Source organism: Loxodonta africana, chromosome 3 (genome assembly GCF_030014295.1).
Source record: "Loxodonta africana isolate mLoxAfr1 chromosome 3, mLoxAfr1.hap2, whole genome shotgun sequence".
Taxonomy (NCBI): domain Eukaryota; kingdom Metazoa; phylum Chordata; class Mammalia; order Proboscidea; family Elephantidae; genus Loxodonta; species Loxodonta africana.
The window spans coordinates 26,773,446-26,798,903 of record NC_087344.1 but is presented as its reverse complement, the minus strand read 5'-3'; the positions used below and the strand labels follow the sequence as shown (position 1 = coordinate 26,798,903).

Below are 25,458 nucleotides of genomic sequence, written 5' to 3'. Positions count from 1 at the left end.
CCGCCTCCGCGGCTCCTCCTCTGGAGCTCCAGTACCTGCCCACGCCCCGCCCAGACCTAGCTCCGCCCCCCTGTGGGCTTCATGTCCACGACTGTTCAGGTTCCCTTTAGATCCCATTCAGCGCCAAAGGCCGGTCCCATAGATCCCCACCCTGCTTCCCCAAACCAAAAAAAATCAAACCCACTGCCGTCGAGTCGATTCCGACTCATAGCAACCCTATAGGGCAAAGTAGAACTGCCCCACAGAGTTTCCAAGGAGTGCCTGGCGGATGTGAACTGACGACCTCTTGGTTAGCAGCTGTAGCACTTAACCCCTAAGCCACCAGGGTTTCCCTGTTTCCCCCAGACCTCATCAATCCCGGACCCTCGCCACTTCGGGAGCTTCTCCAGTCTAAGACTTCGCGTGCCTGGAACCCTGCTCCTGGGAGCCTCCTTGGCCCTGCCCCACTCCAGGCCTGCCTTCTCTGCCAGTGGTTCCTCAGTCCGGGTCCTGCCTGCAAAGCCCTGGCCCCGCCCAGGCCGCCCCAAGCCCCACCTGGGCCCACCTTGCTGAAGCGCGGGGAGCAGGAAGAGAACTGGCGGATCTCCACGGGCTCCTCCTCTGTAGTGTCATCCTCATCATAGGAGTTCACGTGGTGATACCTGTCCGAGCGGGCTGGGGAGGGTATGTGGGCCGTGAGCTGGGGCTCGGGACCAGTCCTCAGATCACGTCCCCATCAGAGCCCTTTCAAGGTTCAAGCCCGGCCAGCAAGTCAGGCCACACCTCGGCCTCATTCTTGGAGCTGATCCAGGCAGTGCCCTCAGCTGGGTTCCCACCCCAACCTGACGGGGTGGGCGGTGGGGGGGCGGAAACCCTCTCGAAGTTCTAGCCCTGCCTCCAAACAGGCTACACCCCAGACCCTGCCTCAGGCACTCTTCACCTTGCCACCTCAGGCCAGCTCATGTCTCTGCCAAGTGCTAGGTCCTAGCTCCGCCCCTAGGCCAGGCCCAAACTGAGAACTCACCCCTGTCTAGGCCCAACCGTACCCCAGCCTCATTTTTTAGGTAGATCTCTCAGTGAGTCCCACCCCTACACCAGAACCCGCCCATCTTGCCCGACCCCAGAAACAAGCTACGCCCCCGCAGCAAACTCAGCACCCCTTCCCCCCCTCATCTAAGAGTCTGGTCTCATATCTAACCCAGGCCTTACCTCAGGCCACCTCTCCCTGGATCCCACCCTGCATCCAGGCCCTGCTCACTGTCAAAGTAGCTGGTGTCATCCTCGGACTCCAGGTGGGGGATGAACTCAGCTTTCTGCCTCAGCAGCCCTGTCCAGTCCAGGTCTCGGAAGAAACTGTGCTGCTTTACCTCAAAGGCTCCACCTGGGCAGGAGGTGGAGAAGGGGAGTGAATTCCAGCCAGGGCTCAGCCTTCCCCTCCTGTCTTTGCAGCAGGCTACAGCACTTGGAGCCCAGGCTGGGCCTGGGGTTATGGAGCCCCCACCAAAGGCCCCCGGCCTTCAGCCCTCAGCCCCTCTGCACAGCAGACCCCTTACCTGCCCCAAGTCGGACCAGGGGGTTGGTCTGCAGAAGGCTGGATATCAGGAGCTGGGCATCTGTGGGTAGGGCCTCATCCCCCTCGGGCCATAGAATGTCATCTGCAGGGCAAGGATGGGGCTGGGAGTCATTTTTGAAGTCCACAGGCCCTAGGCAGGCCCATCCCATGCCCCCTGCCCACCCACCACAGAGATACGCACCGCTGATGACCTGTCCAAAGAGCTCTTCGGGCGTGTCTCCAAAGAAGGGCACACAGCCCACCAGGAATTCGTAGAGGATGATACCCATGGCCCACCAGTCCACTGGCTTGCCGTAACCCTGGCGCAGGATGACCTCGGGGGCGATGTACTCTGGGGTCCCGCACACCTGGGGGCAGGCGGTCAGCCTGCGCCCTGGCCGTAGGAGGGGCCTCGAGGAGGTGCTGTGCCCCCCACCAGACCCTTGGCCCCACAGTCCTGCCGAGTCACTTCACCTACAGTGATCCCCATGCCCGCACACACACCTGTTTGTCCAGGAACTCCCGGGCGTCCTTCTCGATATGGCCTTCATACAGGTTGGTAGTGAGGCTCATGAGCCCCATCTTGGAAAGGCCGAAATCCGTCAGCTTTATGTGACCCATGGAGGTAATGAGGAGGCTGCAGGCATAGGTGGGGGTCTCAAAGGCAACTCCCATCCACATTACCCCTGGCCTTCCCCATTAGGGGCTTCCCAAGGGCACAGAGTGATGGTCAAGGCTCACTTGTCAGGCTTGAGGTCACGGTGCACGATGCCATAGTTGTGCAGGTACTCTAGTGCCAGCACCGTCTCCGCAAAGTACATACGAGCCATCTCCACGGGCAGCGCCCCGATGTTCTTCAGCAAGGTGGCACAGTCCCCACCTGCAGATGAAGGAGCAGGCCCTTGTGAAGAAGAAGGTACCCCAGGCCCAGAGCCAAGCGCTCGACACACACGTAACACCAAGTCTGCCCTCATTTTACAGATAGAGCAAACTGAGGGTCAGAGAGGAGCCTCCCTCTTCCTGGGTTACACAGGCAGTTGTCATCTACCAGGCTACTCTTGCCTTCTTATCCATCTTCCAAAGTCAGTGTGAGCAGCCCATTTTACACCGATGGGGACTGAGGCTCCAAAAGTGGTTGGGTTGCACAGGAAGTGATGGTGGAGGTGGGACTTGAACACTAGACTGGTCAGGACAAAAGCCTGCCTGCTTATTGACTGCATCTGGGAGTGCAGCTCTCATCCTCCTGGCATCTGAACCTTGAGGGTTGAAAAGTCTTAAAATGCAGATTCCTGGCTTCTGCCAGAGTTACTCTAATGGACATTTGTATTTCTGTCTCTCCAACATCCATTCCTCCTTTTTTCTTAAAAAGGGTCAGGTTTTCCTTCCACATAAAGCAGCTGGATCAGCATGTAACCCAAGCTGATCCAGTGAGTCAGCCCTCGGACTTTTGGGCCACAAAAGTTCTTTTTCCGCAAGGATCACTAAACTGGTAACATGTAAGATGGAAGCTGGTGGTGGCAACCTTTTACATAGCGGCCTATCTAGAGGGACATCTACACATGGGAGAGCAGAGTCAAGAGATAGAGACAGATTCCTGATGACATGCTTTGGATACCTAGATACAGCCATTCCTGAAGGTAATTTTTTAATCATGTGTGCAAATTCCTTCCTTTCTCCCTTTCCTTCTGCTTGATCCAGATTTAGCTGGGTTTCAGACTCTCTGAGAGTAGGGTCCAGGAATCTGTATTTGGCCACGACCCCAGGTTATTCTGACACACACTTATGTGGAGAATCTAGCTGGGTTGTAATCCAGATGATACACTAGGGATGGGCCCTGCTTAGTAGGCACTGATTAATCACCAACTGTGTGCTCAACCCACCAAAGAGATCCTGATTCTGCCCACTTCTCTCCACCTCCTTTGCCATTAACCTATCATCACTGGTCTTGACTCATGCAGTCATCCCTGCCCTGGTCTCCCTGCTTTTGTTCTCCCTACAGCAGCCAAATGGATATTCTAAAAACATAAATCAGACATGTCAATTCTGCTTAAAATCTCCCAGTGGCTTCATGCTGTACTCCAAATGAAATCCCAATGCCATCTGGGCCCTGCCAGGACATGCACGCTCAGTCCTTCATCTCTGTATTCTCATCTCCCCCCACCGCCCCCTTGCTCATTTGGCCCCAGCTCCATCGGCTTCCTCAATGCTCCTCCAAATCTAGACACCCAAGAGATGGGGTTCCCCCTTCCTAATATAGTCCAGGCTTGGGGAAGCCCTCTGTCTACTGCATCACCATTTCTTCTTGAACCTTATGGTCTTCGCTGTCACTCACTACATGAAATGAACTTGTTCCCTTGGCTTGTTTATTGTCTGCCTACACAGAGCAGGATGTAACCTCCGTGAGGGAGAGGTATGTATGTCTGGGACCCCACTGTGTCACCAACACTTGGCACAGCATGTGGCATGACGGAGATGAATGGGAGATATTTGTTGAGTGATGGTTGACTAAGGCTGGGGGTGGCATAGCTGTAGCACCCTGAAATTATGTGTATGCCCTAATTACCACAATACATGTGTGTCTGGGTGATGGGTAGGTTAACATTTGGATGAATACATGCATGGATGGATGGACGGAGGGGTGGATGGATAATTAGGTGAAAAAGATATAGATTGATGAGTGGATGGATAAGTAGATGGATAAGTAAACTGATGGATAAATTATAGATGAATAGATAAATACATACGTGGGTAAGATAGATGTGGAATGGATGAATAGGTAAAAATATGGATGGAAGGATGATGGATTAATAAATAGATATTGGATAGACTGATAGATGGCAAATGAGTGGGTGAACAAATGGAGGAATGAATGGGTAAATATATAAAAAGATGGATGAACAGATGGATGGATGGATAAAAAATAGATGGATGGATAAGGTGATGGATGAATCAAATAGATGAATAGATGTATGGATGGATAAGGAGATGGATAAGCAAATGAATGGATGGAAGGATGGATCTTTGGATGAGTGTATTTATCCTTGGATAAAAGGAAAACAGATAAATAGATGGCTGGGTAAATAAACAGAGGGAATTGAGGGACAGATCAAAGACTAGATGGATGAATAGGTGGATAAACATATGGGCGGATAGTAAATATGGCTAGATGGGTGGTAACTAGGCCTCAGGGAGGCCACTCAATAGCCCTGGCCCGTGTACACTCCCCTTCTACCCTGTAGCCTTGGGGGCAGCCACACCTTCCACATATTCCATGACCATGCAGAGGTGGCGCCGGGTCTCAAAGGAGCAGAACATGCCAACCACAAAGGGGTTCTCGGCAAAGGTGAGGATATCACGCTCAACAAAGGCCTGCTGGATCTGGTTGCGCAGGATCAGGTTCTGCTTGTTGATCTTCTTCATAGCAAAGCGCTGACGTGTGTCACGGTGCCGCACCAGGTAGACGGCACTGCAGGGGGAGAGAGCAGGGACCGGCCGTCACCTCCAAGACACCCGGCCTCCGCCACCCGCCCCCCGCCAGAGCCCCGGGTGGCTCACCCGTAGGCACCATTGCTTATGAGTTTGATGGTCTCAAAGTCATTCTCCCCAGGAGGTTTCTTGGCCTTGGTGGTGGCGCTACGACCCTGAAGGAGAAAGATGGAGACCAGCATCATCATCATAAGACTGGGACTCTCATTATTCCATTTTACACATGGGGAAACTGAGGTGCAGAAAGGATGTGCCCTTCTTCCAAGTGCCACAGCGAAGGAGCTCAAGATCAAGACTGTCTGGCTCTGAAGCCATATTCCTAGCTTCTTTCTATTAGGAAAGATGGCAGGAAGCCCACAAAATGGAAAACATCCCTAATATATAAAGAACTCTCAGAAATCAATAACAGCTGAAAAGAAAAAAAAATGGGAAAAGATGTGAACTATAATTCATAAGGCTCTTAAACAGAGGAAAAGATGCTTGATCTCACATATAACAGAAAGGCAATTTAAAACCACCCCAAAACACCATTTTTCACCTACAGTTTGGCATCAAAATCCAAAAGGTTGACATACTCTGTGGACAAAGGTTTGGGAAAACAAGCACTTTTATACTTTGCTGTTGGGTGTGTAAATTGGTATAACCCCTATGGAAGGCACTTTGGGAATATATATATATCAGAATATATATGTATTATTTGATTCAGCCATTTTACCTTTGAATTCATGATACAGATACGCTTGCACATGTGAAAAATGAGATATGTACAATCTTGCTCACTGCAAAACTGGAAACAATTCACGTGCCTGTCTATAGGAAGCAAGTTAAACAAATACATGGTGGGGCATCTGTATAAAGGAATACTGTGCCACTATTAAACAGAGCGAGTAATCTCTCTGCACACCAATTCAGAAAGATTTCCAAAGTATTTTATTAAGTAGAAAAAATGTAAGGGACAGTATTACAGTATCTACCCTTTGTGTAAAACAAGTGGCAAAAATAGAAATGTCTAATCATATTTGGGGGCTACAGGGCAGTGGTGGACAAAGCTGGAGTAAGATTTTCACTGTATCTCTTTTTTGCAAATTTTATTACAGGCAAAGAGATTTATTATATAAACATTGTTGTCAGTTATAGTTGAGTCGATTCCAACTCATGATGAGGCCACTTGTGCAGAGTAGAACTGCTCCATAGGGTTTTAAAGGCTGTGACCTTTCGGAAGCAGATTGGCCTATCTTCCAAGGCGCCCCTGGATGGGTTCGAACTGCCAGCCTTTCGACTAGTAGTCGAGCACTTAGCCATTTGTACCACTCAGAGACAACAACATAAAGATTACACACGCACACAACATCTATCTATGAGATACAAAATATCGAACTTGTATGTGCCTAAGAATGTAGCTTAAAAAGATCTGACACAAAAAAATCAACAGAATTACAAGGAGAAATTGCTTGAAACAAGGACTTAACACATATTTCTCAGTAACTATTAGATCAATTGGGGGAAAAAACTGAACAAGGATATGGAAAATTTGAATCACTCAATTAACAAGTTTGATTGAATGGAATTACATAGAATCCTGCAAACAACAATTCGAGATAAATACCTTTTTAGAGTTTTAGACTTTTGAGTCATGTCATTCCATTACCTACTCAAAAAATTAAATAAACGGCAAGTAGAGTGAGATTCTTTTAAATATATGCATAAAGAATGTGAATGCATAGACACAATGAAACAAGAGTCATAAACCCAAGTGCCTTCAGAGGCCAGGGAGGCTAGGTGGGGGTCATGGGGGACTGAGGATCAGGTACCCGATATCACAGGACAGCCCCACTCAATGCCAGCCGGTTCTACCACAGTGTTGTCAGCCCTTCTGATCTGAATCGAAGGTCTAAACCTAGATTTTAAGACAAAATCTTCTGATTTTTATATTTTGCCTCAAATTTTTGAAAAACACTAGAAGTCCAGAAAAAGCACACATGTGCCCATTATTGCATGCAGTCTCCTCTAGACATCCTGAATACTCAGCAGAGTGTTGTGGGCCGGGGGGTGGAATTACGGTTCTTCTGACCACACTGAATTGTTAACACACATGACCACAGTCAATCCGCTCAAAAGCCCCATGCAGGGTTCCTCAATAAGTTAAACATACAATTACCATAAACCAAAAAACCAAACCAAACCCAGTGCCGTCGAGTCGATTCCGACTCATAGCGACCCTATAGGACAGAGGAGAACTGCCCCATAGAGTTTCAAAGGAGCGCCTGGTGGATTCGAACTGCCCACCCTTTGGTTAGCAGCCGTAGCACTTAACTACTACGCCACCAGGGTTTCCCCTACAATTACCGTATGACTCAGTAATTCTACCCCTAAGTATATGCCCCAAAGAATTGAAAACAAGTATTCAGACAAATACTTGTACATAAATGTTCATTTAAAAAAAAAATTACTGTTGAGTCGACTCTGACTTATAACAACTCTCGGACAGAGTAGAGCTGCCCCATAGAGTTTCCAAGGAGCTCCTGGTGGATTCAAACTGCTGACCTTGTGCTCTTAATCACTACACCACCAGGATTTCCTAAATGTCCACAGTAGCACTATTTACAATAGTCAAAAAGTGAAAACAACCCAAATGTCCATCAACGGATGGATGGATACGCACAATGTGGTATATTCATATAATAGAACATTATCCAGTCATAAAAGGAATGACGGTCTCATACATGTTATAATGTGGCTGAACTGCAAAAACATTATGCTAAGTGAAAGAAGCCAGATATAAAAGGTCACATGTATTGTATGATTCTATTTATATGAAATGTCCAGAATAGTATTGTATGGTTCTATTTATATGAAATGTCCAGAATAGGCAAATTCATAGAGACACAAATATATTTGTAGTTGCCAGGAACTGGGGAAAGGGAGGAATGGAAAGTGACTACTTAATAGGTATGGGGTTTCCTTTTGGGGTGATGAAAAGTTCTGGAACTTAGTGGTGATGGTTGCACGTTATTATGAATATACTAAACACTCTTGAATCATACACTTTAAAATGGTAAAAATTTTATTTTATGTGTATTTTACCACACATACACACAAATTATTATTAACCCCATTTTACAGATGGGAAAACTGAGGCTCAAGGTGGAGGACCAAAAGCTAAAGGCTACACAGCCTGAGGAGCAGAGCCAGCAGGTGAGCCCAGGCCTGCCTGCCCATGAACCAGAGCGTTAAGGTCCTCTTGGCCTTACCTCGGAGAGGTCGTCCTGCTCAGGCGTGTTGGAGCCTCCACTGTCCTGTTCCTCCAGGTGAACTACGTCTAGAAAGGGGGTGACAGTGAGTTAGAGGCTGGGGTTGAGCCTACTTACCCACAGTCCCCCTGCGCCCGCCAGCCAGCACCTGGGAAGGGGTCACGGGTGAGGCCAAGCTGGCGGATGATGTAGCGGGGGATGTCCGTCTTGACAAGGTGGCCCTCCTTGGCGTGGCCCTCGGCTGCCTCCAGCAGGTGGTAAAACTCCTCGGGATTGAATTCCTGAGGCAGGGCAGGGGTGGGCTTGCGGTAGGCTCTGAGGGGCTCCCACCAGCCCCCCGCCCATGCCCAGCCTCCTCACCAGGCACTCCAGCAGCCTCGCAGGGCGCGAGATGATAATAAGTAACTTCTTCACCAGCTGAGTGACGAAAGCCACCTCCAAGCTCTCAGAGCGCTCATAGGCCTGGGGCAAGGGGCACAAGAGGAGGATTCACAGGCGCCCTGACTCAGTCAAGCCCCCCTTCCAACCCCACAGCGTGCACACAGCTGCTGTTGTCCCATTTTACAGGTAAGAAAAAGCGAGGTCCAGGCCATAAAGTAAAAATAATTATTATTACAGCAAACATTGGCCTAAACTCTTCCTGTGTCAACTCATTCAATCCACCTTCCAAACAGTCCTATGATCGCTCTGCCTGGCATGTTCTGCTCCCAGATCCCCACATGGCTCCCTTCATCACCTCCTTCAGGTTTCTGCTCAGGTGTCCCTTCCTCAGGGAGGTCTGCTATGGCTCCCCTATGCCAACCTAAAATTGCACCCCACCTCCTGGTGGCACCCACAATCACTGATTCCCTTCTGTACTTTTTCTTTTTCTATCACACAACACTCCTTCTAACATGCTATATATTAACTTACCTATCATGTCTATTGGAGACCTGGTAGTACAGTGGTTAAGAGCTTGGCTGCTAACCAAAAGGTCAGCAGTTTGAATCCACTAGGCGTTCCCTGGAAACCTTATGGGGCAGTTCTACTCTGTCCTATAGGGTCACTATGAGTCGGAATCAACTCAAGGGCACTGAGTTTGGTTTGGGTTTGGGTTATCATGTCTGTCAAGGCTGGGACAGTGTGAGGTGAGTGAGTGTGTCAAAAAATGTGGTCATCAAGACAACTAATATCGTAATGCGATACTTTTAAAAAATCATAATTAATGCAAAAAATTCATCATAAACAAAACATCTAAATTTTAAGTACAGACAGGGTTCAACAGGGCCATGCTGAGGCATTTTGGAGCTTGAAGCAGAAGGAAAACTGTGCACCAGTCTATGTGTTTTAGTGGTTTGTTTTTTTAAAAAATTTTATTGTGCTTCAAGTGGAAGTTTACAAATCAAGTCAGTCTCTGGCACAAAAACTTATATACACCTTGCTACACACTCCCAATTTTTACATACTCCCAGTTACCCTCCCCCTAATGAGACAGCCCGCTCTCTCCCTCCACTCTCTCTTTTCGTGTCCATTTCGCCAGCTTCTAACCCCCTCCACCCTCTCATCTCCCCTCCAGGCAGGAGATGCCAACATAGTCTCAAGTATCCACCTGATCCAAGAAGCTCGCTCCTCACCAACATCCCTCTCCAACCCATTGTCCAGTCCAATCCCTGTCTGAAGAGTTGGCTTTGGGAATGGTTCCTGTCCTGGGGCAACAGAGGGTCTGGGGGCCATGACCACTGGGGTCCTTCTAGTCTCAGTCAGACCATTAAGTCTGGTCTTTTTGTGAGAATTTGGGGTCTGCATCCCACTGCTATCCTGCCTCCTCAGGGGCTCTCAATTGTGTTCCCTGTCAGGGCAGTCATCGGTTGTAGCCGGGCACCATCTAGTTCTTCTGGTCTCAAGCTGATGTAGTCTCTGGTTTATGTGGCCCTTTCTGTCTCTTGGGCTCATAATTACCTTGTGATCTTGGTGTTCTTCATTCTCCTTTGATCCAGGTGGGTTGAGACCAATTGATGCATCTTAGGTGGCTGCTTGCTAGCGTTTAAGACCCCAGATGCCTCTCTCCAAGGTGGGATGCAGAATGTTTTCTTAATAGATTTTATTATGCCAATTGAGTTAGATGTCCCCTGAAACCATGGTCCCCAAACCCCTGCCCCTGCTAAGCTGAACTTCAAAGCATTCAGTTTATTCCGGAAAGTTTAGCTAATGATTTTAATAAAACATTATTGATGAGTTTGTTTCCATTAAAGCCAAGGAAGTAAAAAAGATAACAAATTCTGTCTTTTTTAATAAGCTTAAAATAATATGGTTTGATTACACCTACTTTTCAATTTTTCAGTATATTTTTAACTACTTGAATGTTCTGGGAAAAAAAAATTAAACACTTGCCTCATCCTAGCCTCAACCCCGATACCTATTGCTTATCTTCTATCTCTTCCTACTCCCCAAGGGCAGGGATTTTTATTTATTCTATTTTCATCTGATTCCTCATTTTCTAGGTCAGTTCTGGGTCCACAGTAGGTGCTTAATAAATATATGTGGAATGCATGAATGAGTGAATCCTTTTTTGACAGCAGAAGGACTAAGTCACAGAGAGGTTAAGCGACTTGGCAAAGGCTACACAGCAAGTGAATGATGAGTAAGGATGCAAACCTGGGTTGGCTGAAGTCTGTGCCTCTCAACTTCTACAGATCCCAAATCCAGGACTGACACCAATGTGCTGCCCTGTGAGTCTGGGCTGAGGGCCTGGAACCCAGTATTCTGGTTCCTGCAGCCTTCTCCAACACAATCCCCTCACAAAGATCCAGCCACATGGCTTCTCTGTTCCTGGAATTTTCTAGACTGCCTTCCCATCTCAGGACCTTTGCACCAGTTGTTCTTTCTGCTTGGTACATTGCACACTTCTCTCAGCTCTTCTCATAGCTACCACTTCCTCATTATTCTTGTCCCAATTTCAATGTCACCTCTTCCAGGGAGGCCTCCTGGACTTCACAAGGGAGTTCCCAACACTCTGTCATTACCCTGTTCTATCTGCTTCAAAGCCCTTAGCCTCAGCTGAAATCACCCAATGCCTTGATTTGTTTGTTTCCATGTTTCTTGTCTGTCCGTCATTCACATGTCAGCCCCATCAGTGCAACCATTTTTAACTGTTTTGTTCACTGCCACATATTCTGCATAGTGCCCGGCACTAAGTAGGCAATTCATTATCACTGGGTTATATGGGGCTATCATCACCTTTAATTTCATTCATTCATCCATTCATCCAACATTTATTGAGCATCTACTGTGTGCCTCCCTCTATGCCTTCCCCCTCACATTTTTCACATTCCAGGGGGAGACGAGAAATAAGACAAGAAAAAATATACGATATAACAGACAATGCTAAGGAGAAAAATAAAGAGAAAATGGGCAATGCGTGTAGCAGAAAAATTTTAAATGGGAGAGGGGGTCTAGAAGGTCACATTGAGAAGGGAACTTTGCGTAAAGACCTGAAGGAGGGGAGGGAGGTTTAGTTCCTGTCTCCCCCATCAGACTCTGGGCACCACTGAATCCTCTTCTGCAGACCAGCGCCTAATGCATGGTCGATGCTTTATGAGTAGATGTGGGGCGAAGAGGGGGTGGGGGGATCGGGACTGATTTAGTGGTGAAGAACTTGAGATGCACTCACATCCTGCAGCAGCTTCTCCAGGTTCTCCTGCAATTCGTAGAAGTAGACGGTGGTGATAAGGCCGTCGCGGGACTTGGCCAGGCAGTCCCGGGCCAGCTCGATGATCTGGTGGTGGATGAAGCTGAGCACGCCGTCGGCCAGCGGCAGCACGCTGTCGGGCTCGTAAGCGCGGGCGAACTCGCGCAACTTCTCCTCCATCTGCGCTGTGGCCTGCGGGCGGGACGGAGGCAGGCGGGGGTGCCGGCGCCTGCCGCCAGGGGGCGCGCGGAGCTAGGGAGCGCGCGAGCCGGGACCCGCCGCCTCACCTTCGGGAACCTCTCCTTGTAGACATGGTTCATCATCACGATCTCGTTGTCGTAGGAGGAGGGGGAGCGCCCCGGGCTGCGGGGAGAGAAGGTCACCCTGTCCAGTCCCCCCATGTCTAACCGTCACCCATCATGTCGGAAGCCCAGTTTATTGGTGGGAACAGGGGTCTCCCTGTGCAGAGGCCCCGAGACCACCAGCTTGGAGGGGAAACCTGGCCCACCTGAGGCTCCGCGAGCGGGGCCGCACAGCCGGGGAGCGTCGGCCGCCATCCTCGTCGGTGATGCTCTCGGTGCTGCCAAAGTGTTTGGAGAGGAAGTGGAGTTCGTCCACGGTGGGCTGGTAGGGCAGCTGGTGCAGGCGCTCCTGGGAGGAGCAGGAAGACTGCGGGGAGGGGCGTGGCCGGTCAGAGCCACGCGGTGCACCCACAGCTAGGGACCCTGGGCTGGCATTTCCAGGCCTTGTGGGCCCCTGGGCAAGGCAGGGATCAGAGCTTGATCCCTTGGGTCCCGGGGCCCTGTTTGGGACTCCTGGTGACAGACAGGACAGACATGGATGCAGACAGTGATAGACACGGATGTGGCCAGAAGGATCCTGTTAAAACCTGAGTTAAGTCATATCCTTCCTCTGTCCAGGGCTTCTACCTCACTCAGCTTGAACACCCAAGTCTTCACCTAGGCCCATGAGGCCCTGTCTGCTGTCTTGTCACCTCCCTGCCCTCACCTTCTTCCCCCTGCCCCTCACACTCTCTGCTCCAGCTGCACCAGCAACTTTGATGATCCTGAATGAACCAGGCATGAGCCTTTGCACTGTGTGTTCCCTCTGCAGGGAACACATCCACTACTGAGCATGCTGCCTCTTTTAAGTCTTCGCTTAAATGTCACCTCCTCAGGGAGGCCTCCCAGAACACACACGTCGCTCCCTATCCCTTCCGTGTTTTGCTTTCTCCTTAGCTATTTATCTCTTGATTACCACATTTTTATTATTCCTATGTTACTGCTGTCTGCTCCTGGAGAGCAAGGATTTAGCTCTGCTTGGTCCCTGGTCAGTGCCTGGCTTGCAGTTGGGGCAAAATACAGACCTACAGACAGACACATAGACATCAGTGGAGAGACAGGAGGACATCCACTTGATTCTGCTGGCAGTCAGAACAATCTTTTTAAACATCACCCCCCTGCTTATTCATTTTACTTGGATCCACAATCAATGCCCATGGAAGCAGCAGTCAAGAAATCAAATGACATATTTTATTGGGCAACTCTGCTGCAAAAGACCTCTTTAAAGTGTTAAAAAACAAAGGTGTCACTATGAGGACTAAGGCGCACCTGACCCAAGCCATGGTATTTTCAATCACCTCATATGCATGCAAAAGCTGGACTATGAATAAGGAAGACCAAGGAAGAATTGACGCATTTCTACCATGGTGTGGGCGAAGAATATTGAATATACCATGGACTGCCAGAACAAACAAATCTGTCCTGGAAGAAGTACAGTCAGAATGCTCCTTAGAAGTGAGGATGCCGAGACTTCATCTCACATAGTTTGGACATGCTATGAGGAGGGACCAGTACCTGGAGAAGGACATCATGCTTGGTAAAGGGTCAGTGAAAAAGAAGATGACCCTCAATGAGATGGACTGACACAGTGGCTACAACAATGGGCTGAAACATAGCAATGACTGTGAGAATGGCACAGGACCAGGCAGTGTTTTTGTTCTATTGCGCATAGGGTTGCTATGAGTCAGAACCAACTTTACAGTACCTAACATAAAAATCCCTGCTTAAAGTTCCCCACCTATTAAAAAATATATTTTTTAATGCCCATGCCCTATGGCCTCCAGAATCACAACTTTAAATCATTCGGACTGAAATTTTAATACAATTTGATATAAAGCAATAAAGCCTTTCTAAGTCTCCCCACTATGTTTAAAATAAAATTCATCTCTCTACTTTGACCCATGGAGTTCCTGGCTGGCACTTGACTGGTAACCAAAAGAGTGACGTTTCGAGTCTACGCAGAGGCTCCTCAGAAGAAAAGCCTGGTGGTCTACTTCAAAAAAATCAGCCATTGAAAACACTATGGAGCACAGTTCTACTCTGACACACATGGGATCGTTATGAGTTGAAGACAACTTGACGGCAACTGGTATGCTGACCCACAAGTCCCTGCCTGCATCACCTCCATTGCTCCACCTCCAGCCCAAAGCTCCAGCCATACAAGGCTACTTTCAGCTTTTCAAATGTGCAAAGTTCTCTTTGGCCTCTTGGGAGTTTGGAAATGCTGTTCCCGCTTCCCGGGACACCCTTCTCCCTCTTCTTCCATCTGCCAAATTCCTGCTGACCCTTTCGGTCTTGTTTCAATGCCATTTATTCCAGGAAGCATTCCCCGACCTCCCAGCTGTGTCATGTGCCTCCCCCCCTGCAGTCACCATCACAGCTCCAACCACCCTGCACTGTGAATGCGTTCTTACTGGACTGTCTCCCTCATGACCAAGCTGTGCGAATTCTTGGACCTTGGTCCAGTTCATAGAGCCCACCCATGCCATGAAAGCCATATAATAAATGTCTGCTGAACAAGCTACCAATGGGTGGATGAGTGAACCAGAGAAATGGGTAGAAAAGGAGCAGTTGGAGAGAGAGACCTTGAATATTTCAGTGGGTAAGCAAATGGGCTCCAGGCCAGACCACAGGGACGAAAGTCATGGCCTGGCCCTGGCCAGCTGCAGACCCTTGGGCAAGTAGCTTAACTGACTGAGCCTTAATGTCATCATCTGTAAAAATGAGTCTGAGATGAGTAGGACATCCAAGAAGGTGTGCCCAGGGCAGAGAACAAAGCTTTGGAAGGGACCTGTAACTGGCTATTAGATGGACAGGTGAACATCCTTGGAGAAAAGGAACCCAAGGTCCTTATTAAAGCCAGCCTGGGCTGCTGGCCTGGGTGTGGGCCTGTGAGCTGGAGGTCTCCCCTCAAAGTCCCCACCCACCTACTTCCCACACTCACCGAGACCGTGGAGCTGGGCGTGTTGGTGCCATAGCCAGAAGAAGGGAGTGAGGCCAGAGACCAACGGCGTCCATCCGCCCTGAAACCCAGTCGAGGTGCTCAGCAACCGCCAATCTCCCCCAGCCCCCCCAATCCTTGGGGTGTGACAGAATTGACTGACCACAGACAGGGTAGGGGATGGGGAGGGATATATCTGCTCCCCAAGATTCCATTCACCTCAAAGCCAAGGAGGTAGAGAGGGAGTCTCAGCTTCCCATGATCCTCCTCTCCTGCAAGCCCTACACCAAACAAGTCCTACAAGTGGACCCCAGGAGGAGTGGAAAAGGCCACCCAAGAGAGTCTTCCCATAGGGACCACAAAAGTATACCCCTAGAGAATGCCCCATGATAAACCTCTCAGAGGCAGACTTATTCAGTCTTCTTAGAGAAGAAAGGTCCCTCCCCCAAGCACACACACACACATTCACATTCAGAACTTCAAAGACACTCTCATAGTCATACCCACTAATATTAGTGTGACTAGTGTGGTCACACACTGACAGTCACACACATTCATACTTCACACACAGACACCCACACACATGCACATAGAGACACAGACGCACATATAGATACATACACTTACACAGACCCACATAATCACAGTCTGACACACACGCACAGTCACTTGCACATACTTTCACATTTACACAGGCACATCCACGACACCTTCACTTATTCAGTCACACACACACAAATTCTCACATACACTCTTTCACACTCACACATGCACACTTACATGGACACATTGTAGGCACATCCTCCCTCACATATTCACACACATTTACAGATTCACAGACACACTCCCTCACATTCTCACTCACACACAGATGCACACACACAGGCGCAAGCTCTCTCACATAGTCACTCACATTTACAATCTCACAGACACACATCCACACACAGAGTTGCACACTCACATGGACACACACACACAAGACTCTTCCCTCACTCCTTCCTGTAGTCAGTGCCCTACGGTATGCCCTAAATCCTCCCCCACTGCCACCACCACTTGGCCTGGATCCCATCACCTCTCACGAGTACTTGTGTGGCCCCCTCCTGCCCATCTGCCACCAGATACCCCAATTCCTTCTCAAAGGTAGATTTGACCACATCAGGCCCAATCTTTGAGCCCTATCTGGCTCCCTATTGGCCCAAGCTGAATTCCACAGACCAGGAGAGACTTTGCTCACGCTTCCGGGGAGCTGTGACTGCCCCCTGTGACTGCCACACCACGGCCTTCACCACCCTTTGTCGTGATCCCCGTTCCCTGACCTGACGCACCCACCCAACTCTGAGGGTAGAAATGGGGTGTTGTTCACTCCGTATACTCGGTTCCCAGCGTATAGCGGGTGTTCAGACGTTTTTAGAATGAATAAAGTTCAAAGAAAAAGAGATTCCTCTCGGCTTCCCAGTAATGCCCAGAAAGTTTCTTCAAAAAAATCAGGGAAACTTCTCTGCCTCCCCAGTTTCACCAAAGGTCCACAGATAATTATTTTAGGGACACTGCAGAAACCCTCAGAGACCCCCAGAGGGAAACCTTAGATTCCTGGGACCTCAAGAGATAGCCATAGCCGCCCTCCCCCACCTTAGTGGCCAAGAGTTCCTCGATGGGCGCCACGCAGTCTGCGCTTGCGCACCACATCTCGGCTCGCCAGCCCTGTTGCTATGGAAACGCCCGGCCTCCGGCTCGAAAGACTGAGACCCTAGGCACGTGAGCGCAAGCGCCTTAGCTCCGCCGCAAAAGAAGCCCCGCCCATTCCCGGTTCCCGCTTCGAGACTGGCCCCGCCTTCTGATAAGCCCCGCCTCTGAGGCTAGAAGCTCCTTCCCGCTGGGATATTGGGGCACTCTGGGGGTCCCCTTAGGCGCCAGCACGGATGCAATTAGGAGGTGGAACAGATGGCGGCCCATACGGTGGGTGGGGAGAGTGCCGGCTAGGGTTCTGGGGCTGCGGAGGGCAGGGACTCACCTTCGAGAGGAGGCGAATGAGAAGTGGGCGGGGGTGTTGGGGGAGAAATTGCGGGGACTGTCCAGGGGACTGCTACCTGTGGCGGAAGGAAGGAGCGCTTTAGGCCTGGGGTGGGGCAATCCCATCAGGCCTCCTAATCCCCAAAGGGGGCTGCGAACGGCAGCCGGTCTCCTCTTACATCTAGATCTGTCCATATGGGTTGACCGCGCCCCCTTCCCTGTGACCCAACCTCTCTAAGCATTTTGGTTCCCAGATTAGCCCAGTCGCCTCCACTGCCCCCGCCCCTCAGGCACGGCTTCTTTTTCTGCCCCCTCCCCTTTCCATCTAGCATCTCTTAGCCCTCCCCGGACCATTGCCCGTCCATCTGCGTACTGGTCACGCCCACACACGGTGGCCCTGCTCCTTGTCCAATCCGGATTCTCCTCTGTCCAGATGAGGTTTGCACCCCCTCCCTCCGCGGCATGGCCACACCCCCTCACTTGTGGCCCGCCTCCTTTAGTCCGACCCACTCCCACTAATACAGCACCACCCGTCTCACCCAGGTGGCCCGGCAGTGGGGAGTGGGGCCGCGGCAGCGTGGGTGAAGTGCTGGTCAGGATGAGGCTTTTCCGATTACTGGTGCGGCAGCTGCGGGGAAGGCGAGGCAGAGAGACCCGGCCGGGCCGCAGCCCGGTGAACTCCGTGAGCCCAGCCAGCCGCCCTCTCATTTCAGATACCTACCCAATCCCCAACCGCGTATGCTTGGAGGGGCCCAGAGGACTGCTCGGAGGAGGCGGCCATGGAAGCCTCGACTGTGTGTGTGGGATGCATGTGTGATGTGCGTGCGAGATTTGCTGTGAGGATCATGTATGACCCTGTGAAGCACAGTCCTAGTGTGATGATGATGCCCGTGACACCATAGGTGATCGATTGTCCGTATGTCCTTGGATCTGTGCATGACATTCACCGTGTGTATCCCCGTGTGGCATCCACTGTGTGAGCTCAACGCTGTGTGACACTGGGCATTTTCTAGTCTTAACATCATGTGTGACAATAGCTGGGTTTATCTTGTGTGACACGACTCTGCCTTTGTGCGCCTATGTGACATAGTGTGTAAAGGCACTTTTTCATGTCTAGGTGTGCCATCTCTGCTACATGTTTGTCTTTGTGTGGCTTTCTGAGTGTGTACGAGGCTGTCCTTATATCTGTGTTTGATATCTACTGTGTGTGTCCATATGCAGCATCTACTGTTTGTGAATTTCACACCCTGTGACACTGGCATTCGGAGCATGTCACTATGTACGACATTCCCTGGGGTGAGTCTTGCGTGTGATAATGTGTGATTTTTGTATCACCATCTCTGCAAAATTTCCTGTGTTTGTTTATCCTGGCTTTGGTGTGAAACAGCCTGTGATATGCCTAGGTTGATGCTGTACAGTGTGACATTGTTGGATGCATGAATGTGTCACCATCCCATTTGTGTGTGTACATCTCAGATGGCATAATCATATGTGTGGATTCTTATGCACGTGACATCTTACTACGTGTACACGACATAGTGATACCTGTGTGTGACACTGGAGTTGCCCCTGTGTACATGGCTCTGCTCTGTGGCTGTTGCCTGGCTGGGTGTACATGGCGCCTCATGGGTGTATCTGGGCCACTAGTGCTGTGTGTGTATATATGTGTGACATCATGCCCTGCATGACGCCGTGTGTCACTGTTTTCGGTGTGAGGCTGTATTTCTTCAGGGGAGAGCCTGTCCTCTGATAAAAGCCCCCCTTTTCTTTCTGCTCCTCAGGATCCCAGCTCCCGAGAGAAGGTGCCCCTAGCCCTCTATCCCCCCCACTCCTGACCGCAGTGACTGAGCATATTAGCGCGTCCAGGCGCGCGCGCGGCATGGGGAAGCGGGGGCAGGCTGCGGCTATTGTTCTGAGGGTGCCAAGCCCCCCATCCCCACCCTCTCCTTCTTCCCCCACTCTCAACCGGCTGCCAGAGGACGCAGCGCCGGTAGACAAAGGCGCCGTAGCAGCCCCCCGCCCGGCGCAGCCCCCTCCCCCCTGGCGGTCCCTTCTAGCGTGCAGTCCCTCCCCAGCCTCGGCCCACATCGGCCCCCATGGAGCTCCCTCCCCGGGGGAAGGAGCAACGCGGACACCTCTGGCGCAGCTGGACCGGGTGCAGCATCCTGGGCCCCGCCTTGCGGCAGCGGCCGGAGGGGCCACTTTGAAAAGGCTGGGGCAGGGTCTGGGGGTCAGGGAGCTACCTCTTGGTGCGGCGGAACATGCTGCCGCCGGGGAAGGAGGGCATCGAGAAATTGGAAAGCGCGGTCCAGAGAGAGTCAGACATGACCCGGCGGCGGCGACATGGTGGCAGGTGCGGCTGCGGCGGCGGCGGCGCGGGGAGCAAGCGCGTGGGGCGGAGGCTGGAGCCGCAGCGGGCGGGGGAGGGCGGGAGAGGGGAGGGCCCTGCGGCTACCGCCCACCGGGAGGGGGCGCTGCTGTGCGCCGGCGCGCCAAGTCCTGCCCGCGCGCGCCCCGGAGCTCCCCCCTCGGACCAGAGAAAGGGCGATCAGTCTGGCGCGTCTCTCCCCAAGGCTCACCTGCTGCTTTTCCGAGGCAGGGGCAAATCCTTCTGGAAGGCAAAGGGAGCAGAAGGATAAGGGTCAGCACAGACCAGCGGTCGCTGCCCACAAGCCCTTGCGGCCCCCCTGGAGGGCCAGAAGTGGAATGGGAGCAAGCACCTCATCAGCATCGTCACCTTCACCCTTGGCCATGCTCTGGGGGCTGGTTCCTTGGGGCACAGGGTCCCAGGAAGATTCCTCTCCCATCCTCCAGGCACCAGCACTGGGCCAAGTATACAAGAGGGGCTCCATATAGGGCTCCTGAGTTGCCATCTCAATGAGTGTTTGTGTAAATGAAGCAGGAGTCTTCATATTAAAATATTTATTGAGCGCCTACTGTATGCCAGACCCTATCCTAGGCACTGGACACAGCAGTAAGACAAATAAAAATCCCTGCCCTTTTGGGAATAGCATTTAGTGGGGGGAGACAGACAATAATAAGATTAATGCAGAAGTGAATGAGAATTTTAGACAATAATGTTATGAATAAAATTAAACACGATGATGAGATGAAATGGTTGGGAGGGGGATAGGAGAGCTGCTCTGGTGAGGTGACTTTTAAGCTGGTTGCTGAGAGATAAGACCCAGCCATGGAAAAAAAATCTGTGGAGAGAATTCCAGGTAGAGGGAGCTGCAAGGTCGAAGGCTTTGGGGCAGAAACGAGCATAGGACGTTCAGGCATGAAATGTGGAATGAATGATCATTACTCCACAACTCCAACACACTTGCCCCTCAGCCAGATTCACAGAGTTGAGGGGGGTAGTTAGGGTAGCTCAAAACAGATTTGAAACGGGAACCACGTGGGTGGTCTTTTTCAATAATGGCAATGATAATAATTGGTGACTATCAATTTTATGTGTCCACATTTGAAGAAGATTGTATTCTGTTTGTCAAGTGCTCAGAAAGTTAATACAGGGATCAGGAATTAGGAGGTCTCGGAGCTTTTTTGAGGAAAGAAATGACATCACCTTTCAGCCTGTCCTGATGTACAAGGACGGGGGTTGGGCAAGCCAGGCTGAGGTGCAAGAAAGGGGGTTGGGCAGCCCGAAAGACTCGGGTGAGAGTTTCAAAAGCCCTTTTGTGGCTACTCCCCCCCCCAAAAAAAAACTGAACCCACTGCCGTCGAGCCGACCCCGACTCATAGCGACCCTGTAGGACAGAGTGGAACTGCCCCGTAGAGTTTCCCAAGGAGCGCCTGACGGATTCTAACTGCCGAACTTTTTGGTTAGCAGCCGTAGCACTTAACCACTACGCCACCAGGGTTTCCCTAGCTACTCCAACCAGGGGAAGTAAATGTTCTAGATCCTTTCTGAAAACAGGAAGCCCTAGGTTCAAATCCCAGCTCTGCCCCTCGTGACGTTGACAAATGACCTTCCAATAGTTCGAACCTCCTAAAGAGGAAACCCTGGTAGCGTAGTGGTTAAGAGTTATGGCTGTTAACCAAAACAGGTCGGCAGATCTAGTCCACCAGATGATCCTTGGAAACTCGATGGGGCAGTTCTAGTCTGTCCTGTAGGGTTGCTATGAGTCGGACTCGACGGTAATTCGTTTGGGCTTTTTTTTTTTTTTTTTAGAGAGGATTCTGTGAGGTTGTGAGGTAATAAAGGCAAATCCCTTAGCATGGTGCCTAGCACATAGTAAGCGCTCGATATATATTGTCATAGGAACAGGAGTTATTATTAATAGACATGCTGCCAGGACAGGAGATGGACTAGAGGGACGTCCCGCTACCATGTACAGAGGGCAGATGTATGGACAGGGTCAAAGGATACTGTCCCTGTCGGTAGTCCTGCCCTTCCGAGCCGTAGGTGCCCAGAAATCCACACCAGGTTTTCCTTCCGTCTTCGCAGGATCGGCGTGAATGAGCCGCAGCCTGAGCTAGCCAAACAGGCTGTACGTCCGGAATGGCCCAAGAGAAATCAGGCCTGGATTTTCCGGGCACGGAGTCCAGGGCTCCCGACCCAGGTACACTTGGCCTTCGAGGGTGAGCCCTGGGGCGACCTTTAAGCGCCACCCAAAGAAGTTTTCAAACCCAGCCCCATCCCCTCGCGCCCTGCAAACATTCTAGGCTCGAGGAAAGGGGTAAACTGGAGTGGTCGAGCATCCGAATCCTTGGCGCCAGTGTAGATAGACGTCACCTCCATCTCCAGCTGCAGAGCCCCTCTGCCAGAGAGGATTCATCTTTTTCCCAAGATTAGTGGACGGCGCTGCGGACAGGGAGTTCGAACTCGCCCATCGTATATATGCTGTTCATATATACGATCCCAAATACATACAGGGGCCCTCTTGGGCTCTCCATAGTGTAGGACAGTTCCTATGGGGTTGCACTTGTGTACGCAGAGTGGATCCAGGAGCGAAGTGGTTAACTTTGCCAGAAGGGAAGAATAGGATAGGACTCATGCAGGGGTCGCCGGACTCATGCAGGGGTCGCCCGGATGCTTGGGGCCGGGCAGGTAGGTGAGTGGAGAGAGGGATCCGGGCTCTCCGCCTAATACACACACACACACACACACACAAACCGGCTCACTCACTCACTCACTCTCTTCCAAGATCCAGGTCCGGGGCGGGGCCCTGGGGGGGGCAGGGTAGAGTGGGAGAGAGAGAAGCCCCGCGTGGCGTCGAGCCAATGGGAGTCGGCACCGGCCCGGAGGGCGGGGACACACCCCATGCAGGCCCCGCCCCTTTACGCCCTTTTCCCGGGGACCCGACGGCGCCGACCCGTCAGGGCTGCGCAGCACTTGCTCCAGTTTTGCCGCAGCTCCCTCCTTTTCCCAGTACAGGTCCTGTCCCCTCACCCAGCCCAGCCTGGGGGAAGGAATCCCGAGGAGGACCTGAGAGGAGCCCAGGCTCTGAGATGAAGCCATCTGGGCTCTGTTTGAAAGCTAATCAGCTCTCCAACCCCTGGGTGGCTCCATCATCATCCAGACGCCTGGGAAGTCCTTCCTGACGTCAGACCCCCCTCTTTTCTGCCGCACTGGCCCTTCAGCTCCCCTTCGTCTCCAACCTCGAAACCTAGGCCCCTTTTCACTTAGGGGATGGTGAATTGGGGGAGTCCAGAGATGGACAAGTCTCCCTGAACGAGGGCCTGAATTATCCCCTATCCTCCTCACTCTCCAGGCTGGGGATGCAGCCAGAGGCTGGGCTCATGCTTGGCTTTATCTGAGCTCCCCCCAGAGTAACGAGCTCAAGGCTGGGCTTGAAGAAGTCCTAGAAGAGCCAGACCCCGGGCACGCTTCGGTGAGAAGCCTGGACCAAAGTCCCTTCTGAGGAAAACTTGACCCCAAACTAACCCTCAGAAGCCCCGGCTGAAGATGGAAGCAGAGGACCCCTCTCAGCTTCAGAATCCCCACCCAGCTTGAGGTGGGACCTCATGACGCCCAGGTTTGCCCCGCCTGTCCTATAATCCACAACAATCCTCAGTTTCCCACTCCGTGCAGTGGACCCACGCCTCCTGCGCCTGCGCAGCAGCAACCGGCATCTTCCAAGACTGCAAGAAGCTAAAAATCGCTCCCGCCCACCCACAAGCTGGGCTGGACTTGAAGATAGCGAGGGGCGGGGGGCGGAGTGGGGTGGGGGTGGAAAGAAGAGTGGGGAGGCTGCCTAGGTGCCAGTCCAATTAGGACAGTAGGAAGAAACCGGGGGGGGGGGCAGGCAGGGTGCATAGAGGACGGAGGAGATTCCCACGCCTTGGAAAGGGGCTCCTGAGGTGGTGAGGGGCGAGGCTGCCGCACAAACATGTTTACGGCTTCTGCGGCGCAGGCGGCCCCGAGGGGCGCGAGCCCTGGGGCAATAACTTTGCTTTGCGCCCCCCTCCCAGACTGGCGGGGATCCAGGGTGCTGACCTCTGCCCCAGCCCCCTCCCCCTCCAGTGGGCCAGTCGCCCCTCAGGCTATTCTCGAGGGGGAGCGCTCGGTTGCAGCCCTCGGTCAGATCCCCGGAGCCCCGGGCGGAGCCTGAGGGGCGGGGTCCGCAGCGCGGCGGGACGCGAGGCCACCGCGTTCACCGCGGGCAGCGTCGGGAGACCATGAGATGGGTTGCCCCGGCCGACCCTGGAGCAAGTTCCGCTGTCCCTGACCGGCCCCACCCTGGGGCGCCGACCCCTTCCCTTCCCCTGGGCCAGGAACGCCGCGTACCTGCAGCCTCCGGCGGCGGATCAGGCCGGAATCGTCCATGGCGGTGGCGGCGGCGGCGGCGGCAGTGGCTTCAGCCCGGGGGAGGGAGGAGGGAGACAGCGGCGGGAGGAGGGAGGAGGGCGGGAGTGAGGAACCGCGGGGGCCGCGGGGACCGCGGCGGCGGCGGCGGCGGCGACTGGGGGGCGGGGGCGGAGCGAAGTAGGGCGGGCCCGGCGCCGTCACTGCGTCTGGGCGCCTGAGCCCGGCCTTGGCCACCGAGGCCCGTGCTGGGGGGAGAGGCCTCCAGATATTCCCGAGAGACGGCCCCGCGGAGAGACCCTTAGAAGAAAAGGCACCCTAGGGGAGAGACAGCCTCATGAATAGACCCTCAACCCAAGAAATTCCCCAAGGGATACACTTCCACTGAGATATATTCCGTATGAGGACCTCCCCTCCCAGCGACCCCTCTAGGGAGCCACGTTTCTACAGGGAGATAATCTCCACAGGGAGGTCCTCTCCAGTCAAATCTCCCCAGACCCTGAAAATCATTCCAAAGAGAGTTGATTCCTGAGAGATGATGCTTCCTCTCAACATCCCCTTCCCCCCCAGGAAGAGACATTCTGGGCGTGAAACATCCGCCTGGGTGACATTTCAACATCCCAATGAGAGCCCCCCCCCAAAAGCTGTATTTTCTGTAGGAGACTGTCGCCACACAGGAAACCCCCAACGTCTCAAGGAGAGACATTCTCACAGAGTGATGTTTTCACTGGGAAGACCCATCCTTACGGGAGAGATCCTGGGGAATATTCCCATGGCGATGCCCCTTCAGAAAAGCATTTATACGAATATTCTCCCCCAACACGCAGCCTCTCCCAAGCAAAGCGCTCCTCAGGGAATCTGGTATCTAGCAATCTCCTCCCTCCCCATCAGAATCGAGGAGCCAGGCCAGGCCAGCTGTATTTATAGGAGTGATTAGCTGGTCGTTGGGGAGAGGGACAGCTGAAGCTCCCACCCCCCACACACACAGTTTCCTACAGCTTCCCAGAGTTGGAGAGGGGAGCATCCGAGATCTCCCCACTCCAGATCTGGGCATTGGGGGGGCAGGGTAGAGAGGGGGTTTCCAGGGGTCCTGGCCCCTAGCTGGTCACAAGGCCTGTGAGGGTGTAATCACTGGACAGAGCAATTGGGCCCGGGCGAAGGCGAGGTCCCTCTCCACCTGTCCCTGGGGCGCTGGGAGATCTCAAGCCCATCTCCTTATCTGCCCCTGGGCCGGAGTTATATCTGTGTCTCTCAGTCTCTGTCAGCATATCTCTGTATTATTGTCTCCCTGAATTCATTCCTTTCACCTTTCTCTGTCCATGATCGGGACTTCCCTTTTGTGGCTTCATCTCATACTGGCGGTCACGGGAGCTCTCCCTGGTGCTGATCTCACGCGCTGTTGTCCGTGGTGCTGAAACCCGAGGTCAGGGTTGGGGGAGTTAAGGTCAAGGGAAGGGAAGGGATACGTAGCGTCTGGTGG

General features: G+C 52.2%; 1 protein-coding gene across 1 annotated transcript in view; it reads right to left on the bottom strand.

The window, feature by feature from the left end:
* The window catches only part of MAST1 (microtubule associated serine/threonine kinase 1), a 29,042-nt gene extending 9,489 nt beyond the window's left edge, over positions 1-19,553 (bottom strand). Inside the window, exons 1-18 of the mRNA XM_064280768.1 lie at positions 19,471-19,553; positions 17,767-17,855; positions 17,229-17,304; positions 15,221-15,299; positions 12,444-12,604; positions 12,223-12,298; positions 11,918-12,127; positions 8,629-8,730; positions 8,417-8,549; positions 8,269-8,336; positions 5,087-5,172; positions 4,789-4,997; positions 2,273-2,411; positions 2,036-2,168; positions 1,734-1,899; positions 1,533-1,634; positions 1,238-1,360; positions 545-654 (exon numbers count right to left, since the gene is read on the bottom strand). Coding sequence (XP_064136838.1) covers positions 545-654; positions 1,238-1,360; positions 1,533-1,634; positions 1,734-1,899; positions 2,036-2,168; positions 2,273-2,411; positions 4,789-4,997; positions 5,087-5,172; positions 8,269-8,336; positions 8,417-8,549; positions 8,629-8,730; positions 11,918-12,127; positions 12,223-12,298; positions 12,444-12,604; positions 15,221-15,299; positions 17,229-17,304; positions 17,767-17,855; positions 19,471-19,553 — 2,145 coding nt within the window. The remainder of the gene's footprint in view (positions 1-544; positions 655-1,237; positions 1,361-1,532; positions 1,635-1,733; positions 1,900-2,035; positions 2,169-2,272; positions 2,412-4,788; positions 4,998-5,086; positions 5,173-8,268; positions 8,337-8,416; positions 8,550-8,628; positions 8,731-11,917; positions 12,128-12,222; positions 12,299-12,443; positions 12,605-15,220; positions 15,300-17,228; positions 17,305-17,766; positions 17,856-19,470) is intronic.
* Between the last annotated feature and the right edge of the window lie 5,905 nt (positions 19,554-25,458).